A 20,238-nucleotide genomic window follows, 5' to 3' on the forward strand; every position below is an offset into this window, starting at 1 on the left:
CTGGTGTCTGACAGATGCTGATAAAACCATAATATGGATTATTTTAAACTTCAGAGAGTAATATGTATACTAATTTACATACTAATTGACTAATCATGTACTTTCATTATAGAAGTGACTAATATAAGCATATATTCTTGTTCTACTAAAACAGCTCTGATTGCTCTGAGGCCCCTGTGATATGACTCTCCATGACGTTAGAGTGCAGCTGGAGCTGCCACGAATCAGACATGTTGCACTACATCCCCCCACCACCCTGAGGTGCTGGTCTGTCGACATGCTGTCTGGAGCTGATCACTGCTGACTGTCAAGATTCTGTTCTTACTCTTCATCAGCTGAGTAGCTTCTGTCTTTGAAGACAACGGGTTGATCCATTGAGTGGTCACTCTTCATGGAAACACAGCTGGGTTCAGAAGAGTCTGGGGTCGCATAACTAATGACAGAAACACAAAACTCATTATTTAAAGCTTCAGACAGTCATCAGTGTACAAGTGTACACAATGTACTTTTATTATAGATTTGAATAATGCATGTGTATGTTCTTATGTCACTAGATGTCACACCATATGCACAAGTAACATCTCATTAGAAGAGTGAAATATCACTGATAAGAAAAAATAGTATAGGTGCTTCTAAGGCTGTCACAAGAAAGTTACTCAGTGCCACTTGAATAGAAATAATATATAGAATGCATATTAGAGAAAGACTGTCATTTTCCTTCAAATCCCCAAAAGCTTTTTCTCCATCTTGGGCCAAGGGGACTGAGTATCTGAAATCTATTTGGTCAAAGTTTAGTTGACTTGATAAAATAAAGATGTCAGTATAACAGAAAACCCCCTGGAAGAGCCCCGTTGTGAAACAGTTTTTGATTGTACTTCAAATGTTTAAAATATGAACAGTATTATGTAAATTCAAATCCAAATGAAAAAAAAACTAAAACTCATAACAAACATAGCTACAGGTCAAGCATCAATCTGCTGCATCAGGAGAAATGTACAAAAAGAAATTTAAAGTCTTACATATCATAATATGACTGGTGTCCATCTTGGTAGGCAACAGGCTGATACATCCAGTAGGGGTCAATGAAGTCTGATGATGGACAGTAGAGCCTAAAAGAAAAAAAACCCCAAAAGAAATTTTATTGAAAGCATATTATCTAAATTAACTTGTTCGAAAATTTTTGACAAAGTAAAATCTGATGTTAAAAGCAGAAAATTAAAGATTAGTTAAAAAAACAAGTTTTTGAGGATGTTTAAACATAAACAGTAAATTATTGGAAAGCATTTTACACTTGTAATAAGACAACAAAAAACTGAATTACAGCTCTGCAGACCCCAGGTCCAGGGCTGGCTAGTGGTCCAAAATGTGTGGAGGGTGCTGGCACAAGTTTGTTTCTTTCAGTACTGTGCTTAGAGTAACATGACCAACAACAGCCTTTTACATTCTACAGGGTAAAAAATATGCTGCTCCTTCTGAACTGTCAATCACAACTTTTCCACATATCAGCACCTACAAGCATCACACAGCACAAAAAACAAAAATTTATATGCTTACTTTGCTAAAGGCGTACACACAGACCCGTCTGTAAGAGGCTGTTAATGAGACTCATCTGCAATAAATCTAATTTGACAAAACTGTAACAGGAACAGAACTTTAGTTTGTTGTCTCCGGTTGTTTGTTGGAGTCTTTTCTCTAAGTTTATTAATAACGTGCAGCATCCAACAGCAGCAGGATCCATATTAACATTTCCAAAGAGAGAATTTTTGTACATTTATAGACATACAGTCTACAATAACATCAATTACTTTGCTTTACTTCATTTAGAATCTAAGTTAATGTGAGTTAAAGAATTCATCTGTTTTTTTCAGTCAGAAAACTGAATGAAGAAAATAAAAACACAAAAGAAACTAACAATAATTCTAATGATAATTAAAATTTTCATTCTGAATTTAGTATAGTATTTTGTCCTTCGTATTTATTTTATTTTAATGTTGCACTACTTGGATGCTAATTGTCTAGTCTGTGGAGAAGCATTTTAGTAAGATTTTCATGACATTTTCTACAGTTTACATTGTATGTGTGACAATAAAACTCCTTGAAATCCTTGAAACTAATCCAAAATGGCCGCCAACCATGACAACCATCAACCAACACAACCAGTTTCTAAATGGAGCAAATGTGTTCATCTGAATCTTGGTAAATGCATAAAGCATAAAGCCTTCAGTGTAAAATAAACCCTATTCAGCTGATCACCACTGCTGACTGTCAGGATTCTGTTCTTACTCTTCATCAGCTGAGCAGCGTTTGTCTTTGAAGACAACAGGTTGATCCATTGAGTGGTCACTCCTCGTGGAAACACAGCTGGCTTCAGGAGCTGGAGGTACCCGCTGATGAATACTGATAGAAAATCAAAAATGATTAATATATAAGACCAAGAGTACATCATCTGTGTGATCTTGTTGGATGCTAAAACACATCTTACAGTTGGAGATGTTCATCTCACCTCTGAGCTTTGGTCTGGTTCCCATGTTTCCACCACAGAGTGGTTTCAGAGGGAGGAACTCCCTCCTCTCTGTCCTCACACTGATTCATAGCAGAGACACACCTTCACACAAACACAACAACCTGCTCAGTACAACAACATTCACATCACAGGACACATTAGTTCTCTTTACTGTCACTGATATGGCAAATGTAGTGACAGAAAACTTACTGAGGAAAAGACAGAACTGATTTGATACTATATAATGAATAAACTGTGTGTGTTAATTTATCAGTTTCACCTTGATAAAAGCATCCAGAGATATGACATATTTCTACATTTGCTCTACCTGCTGCATGTTTTTCTACAACACTCCCCAACTGTATTAATGCCTCTACAAATTTCATCTTTGATTTGATCATTGAATATGAAATATGATGACAAAATCGAGGTTTGGTTGTCATTGTGCACACACCTGATTCTACTTTTCAATCAAACTCTTATAAAAGTATCTTTATGAGTGGTCTCAGACTTTTTGGACCCTACTGAAAATAGCTGATCCTTCAAGTCCAGTTTAACAAGGTTACAGTTTAACAGGACAAATCAGATCATATTCCTGTAACTAACATTGTAGATATTTTCCCATGTGTATCAAATCTGTTATTTTGCCCAGAAATTAAATTGTGAAGACCAGGTTCATATAAAACTGCTTCTCCAGCCTTGAGGACAGTTTAAACATTAACTCGATGGAACATCTGAGGATAAGATAACAGCTCAAATGCACCTTGATCCAGGTGATCTGTCCCTCTCTGTAGTTTTCTGACTTGATAGTGAATTTACAGTAAACATGTTGTAGAGTTTGAGAGTCTCTAAACATTATACATTTCAATGAAATAACTATAGTAAGCAAATCTGAAGGGATACAATTTTCTGTAACATCACTTGAAACTTTTTAAACATAACAGTCAGAAAAACTGTGATGTAAAGTGCATTTGTACATCGGAGTGACTGAGAGCAAACAAATTCATTCATTTAGCTCAATTGTTTGTGCAACTTCTCTCAATTTTGAAACTTTAAGATAAAATGTACATATCATCATAGATTGTTAAATCAATGTCCTTTAGCACAAATACAAATTCTTTACTTCACTTGTGAGTACCAGTTACATGAAACAGTGAGTTGTCTAAAAGAAACTACAACGTAGTGTGATCCTGTTGATCAGACATGCAGATTTATCTGGTAGGATTCTTACCTGCTCAACTCATTTACAAACGCTTTCCGCCTTCATGTGTCGAGTGAAAACATTTAGAGACAAGAAGCTGCTCACTTTCCCTCATCACTCCTGCTGTATGTGCGATTTGATCTGAAGAAACATGCCCTCATAACTTCAGAGTCCAAGTGTAATAAACATCAGTGTTACCTACTGGAGGTATTCATCCATTCCATCCGTTATCTCTACACAGCTTAATCGTCATTAGGGTCACCGGGGGGTGAGGGGTTGAAGTCTATCCCAGCTGACTTACAATATATCAATTAACCCCAGGATGTCTTTGGACTGTGGGAGGAAGCCATAGTACCCAGGACCTGCTAGCTGTGAGGCCACAGTGCTAACCAACACATAACCGTGTCACCATATCTTTGTTTTCATGTATAGAAATAAATAAGTTACCACTGCAATCATGTTCTTATCTCGCTGTGTCTCTGCCTAGTACTGTGATTAATCTGTTTGCAGAATGCACTCACTCAAATACATTCATCACTCCCATCTACTCATACATACTGAAGAAGACAAATACTAAATATGAAAATAACAGTGGATAAAGGTTCTGAGCAGAAAAAAACTCGTTTTCACGGTGACAAATTCAAAAAGATCCGGTCGACACATTGACAAGTGAAAACAATCAGTAAGAGCAGATGGTTTGCACAATTTTGCATGACTAAACTCAAGAAGCCAACAATTAGAATTATTCATGAAACCAAACTGTGCACATTTTGGATGAAGATGTGTTTTAAATGTTTATTTATAGATCACATTCTTCCACAGTCATTTCCAGACTTACAATTTAAAAGGAGCTGAGGGGAACCTCTGCACCAGGGTGTTAATAATTACACAATATATTGCTACAAAGCAACATGAACACGTTTCCGTCCTGTTTGCTGAGGCTGCTCCAGTGAATGACGTCATCAGCAGCATTGCACTGCAGTGTGACAGCTTGCTTTTATGTAGTGTAGAGTAACATCAGTGTTTGAGTAGAGTTGCAGGTGAGCTGGTGGGGATTGGTGAGTGGAGACAGAAGCAGGGGCCACATAGATCTACATATTCTAGAGTATACAGTATTCTACTGTAGAATTATATCTAAGCCATTTTAAGGATTATTTTCAACATAGACTCACTGAAGAACCTGATAATGCCTGAGACCCAAACCCAAATCCAGGGTACAGAGGTTCAGTGAATGTGGTGTTGAAGGTGTGGAGGTGGATCAGAGAGTCAGAGGAGACTCTGTAGAAGGACAGAATGCCAGCAGGACAGTCCACATACACTGCTACTCTGTTAGAGATGGAGGATGAGGAGGGAAGTGGGCAGTCTGATTTTGTTTTGTTGTGCCAAACAGAAAAACGCTCGTTGAAGCAGTACAAACACCAAGACTGATTATTCATACCAAATGCACAGTCATCTTTGTTTCCTCTCCGTTGGATTCTTCCATAACTCAGAGCTATATGAACTTCTCCATTCCACTCAACCTCCCAGCAACAGCGACCAGTCAGACCACTTGTACACAGCACCTGCCACCAGTTAAATCTCTCTGGATGATCAGGATATGGCTGATACTCCTCTACCAGCGTAACCTTCCTGTTGTCGTGAGACAGTTTGAGGTATCTGTCTGCTGTGTTTAGGTGTAGTTGGAGATCACAGGCATCTGGTGGAGATGACAAGATACAGTAAACAGTATAACAGCAATTTATGAGTAAACACAACCTTTCAAAGTATTCACTCCTTTTGGAAGATTGCAGCTTTAACTGTCATTCAACAGAAATCATGGTCAATACAATTTCGATTTTCTGACAAGAATTTACAAAAAAAAATAAAATAATGAAAATTAGATTTTGACAAGGTTATGTCAGTTAATTAAAGATATAACACATAAAATAAATGACTGCATAAATGTGAAGCCACTTTAAGTCAGTATTTAGCAGATTCACCTTTGGTCACACAAACAGCATTGAGCCTGTGTAGACAGGTCCCAAGCTCTGTCAGGTTATGTGGAGATCATGAATGAAAAGCTGTTCTCAAGTTTAACCACAGATTTTCAATTAGATTGAGGTCTGGGCTCTTATTCAGCCACTCCAGAATGTTGACCTTGTTGTCTCTAAACCATTCCTGTCTAGCTTTGGTCAGACATTTCAGGTCATGGTTTTGCTGGGAAGCAAATCTTCCAAGTTGCAGTTCTCTAGCAGATGGCATCAGGTTGACCACCAGGATTTTAATATACTGTGCTGTGGTCATTTTACCCTCGACCTTAACAAAGCCTCAAACAGGGCCTACTACTGAGAGGCATCCCCACCTCATGACGCTGCCACCACCAGGCTTCACATGATGTGCAGTGTTTGGTGTCTACGAACCATAGCATCTGGTCTTATGCTCAAAAGGCTCTCGGCTCATTAGACCAAAGAGCCTTTTTCCAGTTGACTTCAGAGTCTCTGACATGCCTTCTAGTGAACTGAAGTCTAGATTTAATATGAGATTTTTCTTTGCTCTTTGTCACTCTCCCATTAATCTTTGAGTGGTGAAGAACAGGCAACAGTTGTTGTATTGGCAGCCTCTCCCAACTCAGCTGCTGAAACTTGAAACTCCTTCAGAGGAGTCATAGGCTTCTTGGTGGCCTTGGTGGCTTCTTGGTGGCGTCTCACGGTCACTAAGCTTTTTTTAGGACGACCTGCTCTATGCAGATTTACACGTACCATATTTCTTCCATTTTTAATGATGGAATTAACTGTACTATAAGGGATATTTACTTACATCATACAGTTCATGTTTCCATCCTGTGACCAACGCTTCTTAATGTTCTTTTCACAGAGAGATTGTGTGTGTGTGTTATTTAGTCATCATGGTGTAGTTTTGATTCAGTAGTTTAACTCCCCCAGTGACTGGGGAATTACACATATTCACTTCACTCAGATGATCTCCTTTTAACTAACTGTGTGACTTTTCGCATCATTTGCCTGCACCTATGTTGATTTAGATGAGTCACTTTGAAGGCAGTTAGGATTTATTCATTCATTTCATTTACATTTTATATTTTAAAAATTTGAGTTGAAATTGGCATTACATTCTAGAATTTTTTTTTTTTTTTTTAACTTTGATATGAAGGAGATCATCCCTCCATTATCTATGCATTGCTTAATCTTCTGTCAGGTTGCAGGGGGCTGGAGTCGATCCCAGCTGACTTAGGGTGAAGGCAGGGGACACCCTGGACAGGCTGTCTGTCTATCACTGGGCTACACATAGAGACAAACAATCATACTCACATTCACACCTACTCACATTCAGTTTAGAATGACCAATTAACCTCAGCATGTTGTTGGATTGTGGGAGGAAGCCAGAGAACCTGGGAGAAAACCCACACTGAAGAGGGAGAAAATGCAAACTCCACGTAGAAAGATTCCAGGCCCCAATTATGAATGCCTTCGAGATGTAAGACAGTGCAAATCCCTGCAGCACGGTACCGCCTGACATGAAAGAATTTCAAGATTTTTTTTGTAAATCCGTGCCAAAAAGTTAAATTCAAATGACCATGATTCAGTGGTGAAAAGCAGCTAGGTGGGAAAACTTCCAACGATGGTGAATACTTTTTACAGGCACTTTAAAATAGATGCTTTAAAGTTATTACAATGTTATAGTTTCTTTCCTTGTGAATCAAGCTGATACACACTTACACTTCCTCAGACCAGGTTTTATTCTTTCTTTTCCACCATGGTTCACCCTAGAGGAGATAAAAGTCAGGCCAGCATATTTATTTTCATTATGAAAATAGGGGTATCTTAAGACCTTCCCTCTAAATGCATTTCTATCCAACATGGTTCTGCTGTTGAACACTGTTGTTCACAATGCAGCACAAAACGGCAGCATTTCATTTGTCCTCAATATCTTCTTGTTTCTTACACTTTTTCTCAGACTTAAAGACGGACTGACTTGTGTTCAAACAGTAGAACCGTGATAATATGGACAGCGGTGACTGAGTGCAGACTGTAAATACAGTAACACTTTAAGTTCCCTACCACCATGCCCAAGTTCTATATAATGGCAAATCCTTCTATGTAATCATAAGATCAAGGTAAGAAGAAGCAGACCCAAAGTTTGCCAGCTTTTCCCCTCTTCATACCTGACAGTGTCTAGTCTCCAATGTGGATCCTCCACTGCAGCAGAAAGCAGCTTCACTCCTGAGTCTCCTGGATGATTGTAGCTCAGATCCAACTCTCTCAGATGGGAGGGAGTGAAGCTCAGAGCTGAGACCAGAGAAGAACAACCTTCTTCTGTGACCAGACAACCTGACAGACTGGGACATTTATTGAAATGGTCAAGTACGAGCTGGCAACAGAGACATCAGACTTAATCAGTTTAATGTTTTCCTTTGATTCTTTTGAGAAGTTCTTTAACTGTCTGCAAAAATAAAAGAATGCCTGATATTCAAAAATTGAACAAAAAAGTCACTGAAGGACACATATGGCCAGCATCTCCAGGTGTCCTAAACACACTCCAACCAAACCACGACTCCTCTAATATCCATCCATCCATTATCTATACACCGCTTAATCCTCACTAGGGTCGCGGGGGGTGCTGGAGCCTATCCCAGCTGACTCAGGCGAAGGCAGGGGACACCCTAGACAGGTCGCCAGTCTGTCGCAGGGCTACATATATAGACAAACAATCACTCTCACATTCACACCTACGGGCAATTTAGAATAATCAATTAACCTCAGCATGTTTTTGGACTGTGGGAGGAAGCCGGAGTACCCGGAGAAAACCCACGCATGCACAGGTAGAACATGCAAACTCCATGCAGAAAGATCCCGGGAAAGCCGGGACGCGAACCAGGGATCTTCTAGCTGCAAGGCGAAAGTGCTAACCACTACGCCACTGTGCAGCCCTCCTCTAATATAATTTGGAAAATTATTTTATTATTGAAGAAAAGCACAAAACCACTGTATGCTGACCTGAGAGATTCCAGTTCACAGTGTGGACTCTTCAGTCCAACAGAAAGCAGCTTCAGTCCTGAATCCTGCAGGTCGTTGTTACTCAGGTCCAGATCTCTCAGACTAGAGGACTGAGAGCTGAGAACTGAGGACAGAACTTCACAGCTTCTCTCTGAGAGGTTACAGCTGCTCAGCCTGAAAAATGAATTGTACAAATTTGACATTGATCAGAAATAATGTGTTAGTTATTGAAACAGTTTCTTTGGGTAGTAGTTACTTACGTTTGTCTGTGTATGTATATTTTTGAATGTCAGATTTAATCGGTAAATGCATCATTGAACTGGTCTAAAATGTTTAGTCAGATTGTTAAATGTATTTTGTTGTACAGTGTTTTACTGGAAACACAACAAAATACAAGTAGATTTATGCGGAAACTTCTGTTTTGATGGAACTAAAAGTTACTTGACATCAATGACTTTTTATGTATTGTAATCATCCTCTATGCTGACCCAAGAGTTTCCAGTTCACAGTGTGGACTCTTCAGTCCAGCAGAAAGCAGCTTCACTCCTGAATCCTGCAGGTCGTTGTTACTCAGGTCCAGATCTCTAAGACTAGAGGACTGAGAGCTGAGAACTGAGGACAGAGCTTCACAGCTTCTCTCTGAGAGGTTACAGCTGCTCAGTCTGTAGGAAAATCAGTTATGAACAACAAAATATTTTCAATGTCATCTTTATGAATATGTATAATGTGCTAATTAACTTTGAAATACAGAGTTATTCATTGACTCACACAGCTTTGCTGGAGGCTTTGATCACTGGCAGCATCCTCAGAAGAGCCTCCTCTGAAGCAAAATATTTCTTCAGGTCAAACACATCCAGACGTTCTTCTGATGACAGTAAGATGAAGACCAGAGCCGACCACTGAGCAGGAGACAGTTTATCTGTGGACAGACGTCCTGATCTCAGGAACTGTTGGATCTCCTCCACTAGAGAACGATCATTCAGTTCATTCAGACAGTGGAACAGATTGATGCTTCTCTCTGCAGACAGATTCTCACTGAGCTTTTTCTTGATGTACTGGACTGTTTCCTGATTGGTCTGTGAGCTACTTCCTGTCTGTGTCAGCAGGCCTCGTAGGAGATTCTGATTGGTCTGCAGTGAAAGACCCAGGAGGAAACGCAGGAACAAGTCCAGGTGTCCATTTGGACTCTGCAAGGCCTGGTCCACAGCTGTCTGATAGAGATGTTTTAGTTTAATTTTTTCTTTAAATATTTTATGCTTCTTGGAGGTTGTTTGTTGTTTTTCCATCAGATTGACACCAGAGTTGATGAAGGTCTGATGGACATGAAGAGCCGCCAGAAACTCCTGAACACTCAAATGGACGAAGCAGAAAAGCTTGACCTGGTAAAGTCCTCTCTCCTCTTTGAAGATCTGTGTGAACACTCCTGAATACACTGAGGCCTCTCTGATATTGATGCCACACTCTGCCAGGTCTGATTCATAGAAGATCAGGTTTCCTTTCTGCAGCTGTTCAAAAGCCAGTTTTCCCAGAGACTCAATCATCTTCCTGCTCTCTGGACTCCAGTGTGGATCTGTCTCAGATCCTCCATCATACTTGATCTTCTTCACTTTGGCCTGAACAACCAGGAAGTGGATGAACATCTCAGTCAGGGTCTTGGGCAGATCTCCTCCCTCTCTGGTTTTCAACAGCTCCTCCAGAACTGTAGCAGTGATCCAGCAGAAGACTGGGATGTGGCACATGATGTGGAGGCTTCGTGATGTCTTGATGTGGGAGATGATGCTGATGGTCTGCTCCTCATCTCTGAATCTCTTCCTGAAGTACTCCTCCTTCTGTGGGTCGGTGAACCCTCTGATCTCTGTCACCATGTCAACACACTCAGGAGGGATCTGATTGGCTGCTGCAGGTCGTGTGGTTATCCAGAGGCGAGCAGAAGGAAGCAGTTTCCCCCTGATGAGGTTTGTCAGCAGCACATCCACTGAGGTGGACTCTGTAACATCAGTCAGGATCTCATTGTTGTGGAAGTCCAGAGGAAGTCGACACTCATCCAGACCATCAAAGATGAACACAACCTGGAAGTGTTGAAAGTTGCAGATTCCTGCTTCTTTGGTTTCAGTAAAGAAGTGATGAACAAGTTCCATCAAACTGTAGTTCTTGTCTTTCATCCCGTTCAGCTCTCTGAAGGTGAATGGAAATGCGAAGTAGATGTCCTGGTTGGTTTTGTCTTCAGCCCAGTCCAGAGTGAACTTCTGTGTTAAGACAGTTTTCCCAATGCCAGCCACTCCCTTTGTCATCACTGTTCTGATTGGTTCATCTCTTCCAGGTGAGCCTTTAAAGATGTCTTCTTGTCTGATGGTTGTTTCTGCTCTGTCTGGTTTCCTGGATGTTGTTTCAATCAGTCTGACCTCATGTTCATCATTGACCTCTGCAGTTCCTCCCTCTGTGATGTAGAGCTCTGTGTAGATCTGATTCAGAAGAGTTGGGTTTCCTGCTTGAGCGATCCCCTCAAACACACACTGGAACTTCTTCTTCAGGTTAGACTTAAGTTGTTGTTGGCACTTCGCAGCAATAGTCCCTAAGCAGCAAACAAGCAGTAAAATGAAGTAGATGCCTCCATCAATCTGACTAAAATCTAACTTTATAATGTTGACTGTAAATATTTTCCGCTTCAATGAAATCTGTTTGGCATACCACCTATGAAACAATTGTAATCACTCACAAGAAGTTAAGAGGCCACACCATTAGAATTTTTGACTAACACTTTTCACATCAGCAAAAAAACTGAAAACAGAGGATTTTGCCAAACTAATAAACAAACAAGAAAAGTAATTAAGTAATTCCCATAGCAAATTCGAAAAAACATAAACTTTGAAGTTTTCAGTGTTTTCAGTCCAGAAAAAAATCATTCATCTGATGCAGATATTTTCAGCATAATAACAGCAGAGTTTGGAAACATACATTTATCCCATGCTTTCTCCATTTGTTTTTTCTATCATATTAAAGTTGTTAAAATCTTCTTACTGCTCTGCAGACGGTCAGCCAGCTCATCCTGCTTCATTCTCCTCAGGAAGTGTAGTGTGATCTTCAGAAATGACTCTCTGCTGCTCTTCCTCTGCTCTTCATCCTCACCCTTCAACATTTCCTCCTCCTCCGTCTCACTTCCTAAGAATTCTGGGTAATTTGGACTCAGGTCCTTGTGCATCCTCTTTAGCTCTTTCTTCACAAAACTAATGATGTTCACCTCCAGCAGCTGGAACAGAGAAGTATACTGAGTTTACATTTAGGTTTTTTAGGTAAAAAGCTCCTCAATAAGATTCATGTTTCATCAATGAATCAGAACAAATTCTTCTGTCAAGTTAATGTGACAGTAAAGTGTTGAATGTAGAATAGTTCTCACCATTAATATGGAGTCCAGATCTGTTTGATGCTGAGGGACAGACTGACCTCTGAGATCCTCTGAACTCTGCTGGTTAACGCTGCAACAACATTCAACTTTAGCACATGTACACTTTGTTAAAGGTTTTGTGTTCTATAGTGATGAATTCTGACAGAGACACAAAATGATCTCTAAATGCTGTTCTCACTGTTGGATATGAAATTTTCAAAGAGGAAACACAATCAAAACCTTAAATTCTTACCTTTCATTAACAGACTGGTGTCTATTTTTATATTTAATGGCTTCAAGCATAGACTGGATAGTCTTCGTGGACACACTGCTGGGTTCAGGAGAGGCTGGTCTTTGCTGTTGAATTCTAATGGAAACAAAATCACCGCCACACAAGTGTTTGTTCAAGGCCTACTCTACTAAAAATCTTTGCCTGTAAAATATTAATTCTCTCTAGGGCTGAACATGAGTGCTGAAACATTGAACTGGAGTTTTTCACAGCTCAGATAAACCTAGTCCTCTTCCTAAGTTTGTAAGTTCACAATATTTTTTTTTTCACCATCTTGCAATGTCTCTCTGTTCAGAAAGTTTTACATTCATTTACAGGTGAGAAACTGTCTCTGCAGAAAAAACCTGTCCAGGGTTGGGCCATGGAGGCAGCAAGTAAAGCATACATCCCTCTCCCCAGCAACACTTTCCAGTTTCTCCTAACCCTTCAGCACCGCAGGACAAATCTTGCCACCATCTTGAATCTTGACACCTTGACACCGAGGAGTTTCTTGACTATCTTGTATCTTGGGAGGTTGTCTCTGCCATGGATGTGGGCAAAGATTCCACCGACTCTTCAGGCTCTGCCTCCTCAGCAGAGGCTGTGTTAACTGCGTTGATGAGTTCTTCGAACTACTCTTTTCAGCAACTGACAATGTACTGAACAGTTTGCCAGATCTTCCTTGAGGTTAAATGAAAGTCCCTCTCCATTGCCTCTCTGAACTTCTCCCTATTTGAGTTTTATCTTCCACTTTTGGCTGCTTCAGGAGACCCCCAAGCCAACCAGTCCTGATTCTACAGCCTCATGCCCTCCTTCACTGCTGGTGTTCACTAGCTGCCATGATGGGCATCAGTGACCTTTTGGCCACAGCTCCCAACAACTACTGCTGCAATAGAGGCTTTAAACATGGCCCACTCAGATTCCATGTCAATGCCCAATTCCCCCAGGTAGGCAGAAGAAACTGTTCTGGAATGTGCAAGCTGAAAAGACCATACAGATGGGCCTCTCCAAAATGTTCCAAATTCACCCTCACTGCCTGTTTGGGTTCAACAGATCTGTCTGGCAGCCTTCCTCATCATCTTATCCAACTCACCACCAGGTAGTGATCAGTTGACAGCTCTGCTCCACCCTTAGCCTGAGTTAGAAAGGTGCACTGGTACCAAGTACATTTGTGAGCTACCTTATGCTTCAACATGGTGTTCATTTAGGCCAATCCATGACGAGTACAGAAGTCAAATAACAAATCACCATTTGGGCTCAGATCAGGCAGATTGTTCATCCACATCCCCCCCTTCCAGGTTTCTCCATCGTTGCCTCCTTGAGTGTGGAAGTCCCCAAAAAGAAGTGTGTAAGTACGGAGCCTGGCTCCAGAACAGGGTCCCAGTCTTCTTATTCTGAACAAGGTGGCAGCTGTCCTTTTCTGTTTCGATTTGGGTTATGTGAATGGTTCTTTGTCTTGTCCTTCCCCCAGGACCAGTTGGCCTTGTGAGACCCTACCAGGGACTAATGCCCCCAACAACATAGCTTTCAGCATCACAGGTATACTCAAACCCCTCTCCCATGAAATGGTGGCGATTCTTGGGAAAGTGGACCAACTTGACTAAATGGAGTTTTGATCGGAAATGTGAAGGCCATGAATGACTCAGAGCAGTAAAACGCTCCAGGGTTCAATGTAAGATCCATCTGCCACTTAGGAAAAAAATGTTGTAGACAGAGCTACACCTGTGTTTTTGTTTTTTTGTATGATACAGAAAGCAAGCAGCCAAACGTACATGCTAATACACAAGTGACTCTGTGTCATGCCCTCGACCTCCGCCTCTACATAGTTGGCAGCTCTCCCTCTCCCTCTTTTCCCTTGTGGAGAGTAGCTCACATGCCAATAATCACCACTATCTGCCATAAAAGATGGGCTCATCTCACCATTCGATGCCAAACCGTTGATAAGACAACAGTTAGTCAGCTCAGGCCAAATCTTTCTGCTCTGTTGTTGTTTGCTCTGGTTTAGTCTGCTTTCTCTTCTGCTTAGTGCTGCTCCCTGCCTGGAATCCCTCCCTCACGCTGTTCCCTCCAATGCACATGGCAACAGTCTGGACCTCGACTCATCTCTGGCTCTGCAATAGGCATCCAAGACCGACGTCTCTACACCACGCTTCCATTCTTCCTTCGCCCACAGATCTTCTTAATTGCTCTCCTACCTCTGACTGCCAGCTAATTGGAGTACCTCGTTTCACCCCTTATGCTCTCATTCATTATAGCGTTGTTAGTTGTGTAGTGTCAGAGTATTGTGTAGTTTTCTTAGTGTACTTTTTTCTTGTTTAGCATTGCACTGTGTTCCACATTCAGTTTCTGGCTTTTTGCTAACATATATTGTTCCCGAATCCTTATCACTGTTCCTTGCCTTGAGGTACTTGGTCTTGATCAGTACCCCTCCCGGTAAGTGTCTAGGTATTCTCCGGATTTAATCAGTAGTGATTTTCCCTAGTATCGATCTAGTATAGCTTGTCTCTCTTAAGCCCCTGCAGCATTAGCACTTACTGGTCTTGTGTGTAGTTTCCACCTCTTGGTTAGGCTATCTCCCAAGCTTCTGACAAAGGTCGCTATTGTTTCACGTCGGCATTTGTTCCCTTAGCTTCAGTCTTAGTCTTCTGCCAGTCAGTTCCTTATCTTTATTCATTCCCTATTCAGCCTTTCCCCAGTCTTCATAACCTGCATATTTATTCTGTTTACTTTTATGAAATAAACTCCTTCATACATTCATCCAGTCTGCTGTTTTCTGTCTGCGTTTGGGTTTCTGTTTTCCCATGACACTCTCACCAACATCTGTAGATTTCTAATGTATACTAATGAAAGTTAATATAATACATGTGATAAATATTTATCACATGGTATCATATTTTCACATGGCTAAGAGGTCTGCTCTATGTAAAATCGTTATATCTAATTAGATTCTAAAAAGGACTTGAACTGTAATTTATTTCTATATATGTATTTAATATAAACATTTAACATACAACATAAAGAGAAACAACGGAGCACATTGCACTCCAGAGTAACTCACTGTGTTTCAGAAGGCTGTCCTTTAAGTGCAAGAGGAGGATCCATGGACTGGTCACTCTTGATGGACACACAACTGGGTTCAGGACAGTCTTGTGGACACTGCTCAACTCTGTGAATCAAAACATGACCAAATGATCAGGAGTGCAACTTACAGAGCAAGATGATAAATCTGCAAGAAGTAAGTGAATCAGTAAACTTCTTTCATTCCACCAAAGTGAAGTTGCTGAAAGGTGACTAGCAGCAGACTGTGGTTGTACTGGTCAGATTGTGTGCCTAAAAAGCAGAGGTGGCTCCTTTTCCCTTTCCCTATTTGTGGGCGTAAGTGAGGCGTGTGCATGAAAATGTATGTGCTTCGCTTCTGTTGGATAATCAAATGAGTGAGGACACCTGTGGCTGGTAGCAACGAACCTGCTCTCAGTCATCGCCACCTGCAACCCAAGATTGGCTTGAACCACCATCCATCCATCCATTATCTATACCCCGCTTAATCCTCACTAGGGTCGTGGGGGGGGGCTGGAGTCTATCCCAGCTGACTTGGGCGAAGGCAGGGGACACCCTAGACAGGTCGCCAGTCTGTCGCAGGGCTACATATATAGACAAACAAGCACTCTCACATTCACACCTACGGGCAATTTAGAATGATCAATTAACCTCAGCATATTTTTGGACTGTGGGAGGAAGCCGGAGTACCCGGAGAGAACCCACGCATGCACAGGGAGAACATGCAAACTCCATGCAGAAAGATCCCGGGAAAGCCGGGACGCGAACCAGGGACCTTCTTGCTGCAAGGCGAAAGTGCTAACCACTACGCCACTGTGCAGCCCGCTTGAACCACCACTTGACCCCAAACGTACAGTTAGTCAACTCATGCCAGGTTATTCTGTTCTGATTTTTGTGTGCTCTATCTAATGTGATTTTCTTCTGCTTTGTTCTCCATGCCGCTCCCTGTTTGGACCTCCTGCCCTTGCTGAACACCTCCAACTCACACCTTCTCTTTCTTGGACTCTGCTTTGTCTTTGGACACCTCACTCCTGGATCTGCAACTTGACACTCCCAGCCTGAAGATTCCTCCGAGCCCGCAGACCCCTGACGGCTCTCCCTATCCCGACTGCCAGCAAAGTAAAGACGTTTGTCAGCCCTGTGTGGAGCACAGCTATTAAGTCTCTCAGTGTCAGTAGTGTCAAGCTCTTCACTGCTCTCAGTTAGTGCTGTTGTGCTTATTCAGTCCTTGGCTTTGTGTAGCATTGTGTCACATCGTGTGTGCGTTAATCCTGGCATTTGGTATTTGTACTTTATTCTGGTTCCCTCTAGACTTTCTTAGCCTTGTGTTACTTGATTCTGGTATAAAGATTTAGTCTAGCTTTAGCAACCCTATAAGATCATCCCTCACAGGCCTCTGTAGCTTTTCATTTCCAGTCTGTCCACCTAGTGTGCATTCCTTGGTCTCTTCCATTGTGTTTCCCCAGAGGTTGCCATTTTCCCCTTCTTCCCAGTGTAGTTCCCCTCTAGATCCCCATCCACTTCCTCCTCCGTCCCATACCTGTATTCCCTTTCCAGATCATCCCATTGTATTAATGAAGCACTGTTCTCTTTCAATCTGACCTGCTGTGTTCTGTCTGCTTCTGGGTTTTTATATTTTAAGTGACCCAGATACTAGCTGGGAGGAGAAATGAAAAACGTTCACTGACAGACAAGTTCCTCATCAGGCTTTTACATTATTTATATTACTCTTAATAACACAGTACATTATCACAAGAGAATCCACCTTCAAAATGCTCAGTTAATGTTAATGATCAATTGTATTATAATGGATTACTGTATTTCTGAAGGTCGTCCTTTAACAGCAAGTGGAGGATCCATGGACCAATCACTCTTCATTGACACACAGCTGGAAGCGGGAGAACCTGGTGTGTTCTGCTGCTTTGTTCTTCAACACAGACAGTTTTACACACACAGTTTTGAGTGTGAATATAATGGTGATGTAAATGCTGAGCTCTGACATAGAGAAGGAATAATATTCTATTCTTACCTTTGATCAGTTTGGTTGTGTCCATCTTTGAACTCAATGGGCTCACCCATAGACCAGTCACTCTTCATGGACACACAGCTGGGAACAGGAGAAGCTGGTCTGTTCTGCTGCTCTGGTCTTCAACACAACACAACACACCACACACACAGAGCTTTGAGTGTACATACTGATGGTCAGTGATGAGTGCTGAGCTCTGACATGGAGAAGAGTCATGGACAGTTAGAGATGTTCATCTCACCTCTGAGCTTTGGTCTGGTTCTCATGTTCCCCACACAGAGTGGTTTCAGAGGGAGGAACTCCCTCCTCTCTGTCCTCACACTGATTCATAGCAGAGACACACCTTCACACAAACACAGTATTCACATCACAGCACACATTAGTTGTCACTACTGTCATTGAAGCATATTTCAAAATGTTGCTGACCTGAGATTGTGTTGCACAGCCCCTAATTAACCAACAAAAACATTTTACCACAAAATGTACTGTGATTTTAGAAAGCATTTGTCGTCCACTTTTGCAGATTTTCCAGTGTTGTGGATTCATTTTAAAGTTTTGAAAATATGCATTTTCTCTTTGAATCTACACTCAATAACCCATAATGATAAATGAAAGCATGCTTTTGGACTATTTGGCAGATTTATTGAAAAACAAAAACACAAATCTCTCATTTACAACAATGTTCAGATCAGCTGTATCCTGTTTGCTTTAGTAATCCTTGGGTGTTTAGAACCAGACCAGGGTCACCTGGGGCAAACTGACCTGATTGGACAGAGTTTAGAAAGAAAAATTTGTGTTTATAAGACCCCTCTTTTCACGCTGCCTGTTAAGACACAAACTGAGTGGAGAAGCCCAAGAACTCTCTGGAAATATCTGTGATCAAACTGCGGTGAGATCATTGTGATGGTATAAAACCATTCCTAAACCTCTGAGTGTTCCCAGGAGCACAGAGGCTTCATTAACTGTGAATTGGAAGAATTTTAAAACCAGCAGGAGTCTTTGTAGAGTTGCCTGTCCGATCAAACTGAGTAGCTGAACAGGAAGGTTCCTGGGTCAGGGAGGAGACCAAGAGCCCAACAGTCCCTCTAACAGAGCTTTAGAAATCCCCGCAGAGATGGAAAACCTGCACCTCAGCAGCTCCCTATTCCAAATCAGGGCTTTATAGTAGAACATCTGGATTGAGCCACACTGACTGGGATGATACTTCAGCTTTCTGCACCACAATAGGTCAACTTCCACTGCAGGAACTTAGGGCAGGGGCAAAGTTGTGAGAACATTTACAGGAACAGCCCTCTAATCAATCCTTTCAGTTCATCTGTTTTCACTGAGGTGCAGAAACAGAAATCTGTGACTATGATGTCTACTCACTGTGCATCAAAACAGTAATAGTAGTTACAGAAAGCAACTCCCGTTCTATGAGCATGTAGGAAATAAAACAGTGAAGGATTTATTTCTATAGATGCAGTTCTTTCAGTCTCAACATGCACAAAGGATCAGGCTGTTGTAAAACAGCCCACAGGGTCCTGCAGGGGAAAACACTGGAGTGGTTCAGGACAAGTATCTTACTGTTCCTGAAAGGTTAAGCCAAAGTCTTGACTTTAACCCCACAAAACAGCTGTGGAGAAATCTGAAGATGAGAGTTCCCTAAATCTGACAGGGCCTGAGAAGATCTGCAGAATTAGATAAATTAGATAAATGGATACTGGAGGATTCAGGAAGGGACCCAAGACAGACAAACAAACTTTAATCTAAAACTGCATGGCTAAGTACGTAAATAATCAAATATGTCTGGTGATCTAGGAATAAAATGAATCCATATATGAAGAAAGTAATCCAATGGCAAAACAAACAAAAACAAAAATGGCAAAAGACAGGAGTATGTGTATGCAGATAACCAATGAGCAAACAAGACGCAGGCAAAACTAGTCAGTGTGTCAGACCATCAAAAAGGAGGGGAAAACACACAGAAGGAGGAAGAAGAAGTCAAACAGGAAGTGACTGAAACGAGGCATTATATATAGACAGAGAAACACACAAAGAAGAAAACACGCAAGACACAGGGCAAAAGAGAACACACAGGAGGGAGTCTAACAAAAACAAACAAACAAAAAGAACTAGAACCAAAACCAATGAACCATGACATAAACTGCCCAAATCCAGGTGTGCAGAGCTTGTAGAGACTTGATCAAGAAGACTGGAAGCTGTAACTTCTGTCACAGGACCTTCTTCAAAGTATTAGAGAGTAAGCCTCTGTATTCTTTTGTAAATGACAGGTCTGAGTTTGTGATTTTTCATAATTTTTATGTGCATTTCTAAAGCCATGTTTTCACTTTGTCATTCTGGCAGTGATGAAAGTATTCCAGTGCTTTACATAAGTAACAACACAGCAATGAAAAAAATACTACAATCCATGTAAAACTTCTGCAAGAAAAATCTTACTTCAGGAAAAGTACACAAGTTTTAGCAGGTAAATGTATTTAAAGTCTTACAGGAAAAATACTGTTTTGGCTACTTTGTTATTTTATTTAGTTTGATCTTTACATCCAGTATCACATACGGGAACACCAGATAAAGCTGTGGGCTCATCACACGATTTAACATTACAAGCCATGTTTTCACTTTGTCATTCTGGCAGTAATGAAAGTATTCAGTCCTTTACATGAGTGACAACACAGCAATGGAAAAATACTACAAGTAAACATTCCACTTATAAAACCTCTTATAAAAATTCAGCTTCCAAAGTAGAGCTCTGTTAAAAATGATTGACTAAGTTGTATTTTTGAGGGCTTTATTTGTGAAAAAATGTTCTC

At 41.1% G+C, this 20,238-nt stretch overlaps 2 protein-coding genes across 8 annotated transcripts in view; one reads left to right on the forward strand and one right to left on the reverse strand.

Moving 5' to 3' along the window:
• LOC111587239 (NACHT, LRR and PYD domains-containing protein 3-like) overlaps nucleotides 1–20,238 on the reverse strand; it is a 78,573-nt gene that overhangs the window by 57,878 nt on the left and 457 nt on the right. For 4 of the 6 annotated variants that reach the window (XM_055015740.1, XM_055015741.1, XM_055015742.1 and 1 more), the window contains exons 1-5: nucleotides 3,735–3,891; nucleotides 2,504–2,605; nucleotides 2,284–2,397; nucleotides 1,020–1,109; nucleotides 326–433 (exon numbers count right to left, since the gene is read on the reverse strand). In XM_055015740.1, coding sequence (XP_054871715.1) covers nucleotides 326–433; nucleotides 1,020–1,109; nucleotides 2,284–2,397; nucleotides 2,504–2,592 — 401 coding nt within the window. In that variant the 5' untranslated portion in view covers nucleotides 2,593–2,605; nucleotides 3,735–3,891. Of the gene's footprint in view, nucleotides 1–325; nucleotides 434–1,019; nucleotides 1,110–2,283; nucleotides 2,398–2,503; nucleotides 2,606–3,734; nucleotides 3,892–4,472; nucleotides 5,401–7,417; nucleotides 7,465–7,863; nucleotides 8,038–8,695; nucleotides 8,870–9,183; nucleotides 9,358–9,463; nucleotides 11,268–11,713; nucleotides 11,943–12,089; nucleotides 12,169–12,330; nucleotides 12,445–15,403; nucleotides 15,512–17,218; nucleotides 17,330–17,431; nucleotides 17,549–17,669; nucleotides 17,772–20,238 lie in introns of those variants that run through there. The other 2 variants (XM_035942371.2, XM_055015744.1) reach the window with 2 other exon arrangements.
• The window catches only part of LOC111587233 (NLR family CARD domain-containing protein 3-like), a 76,807-nt gene that overhangs the window by 43,512 nt on the left and 13,057 nt on the right, over nucleotides 1–20,238 (forward strand). The window lies entirely within an intron of this gene.

Source organism: Amphiprion ocellaris, chromosome 12 (genome assembly GCF_022539595.1).
Source record: "Amphiprion ocellaris isolate individual 3 ecotype Okinawa chromosome 12, ASM2253959v1, whole genome shotgun sequence".
NCBI classification, from domain to species: Eukaryota; Metazoa; Chordata; class Actinopteri; family Pomacentridae; genus Amphiprion; species Amphiprion ocellaris.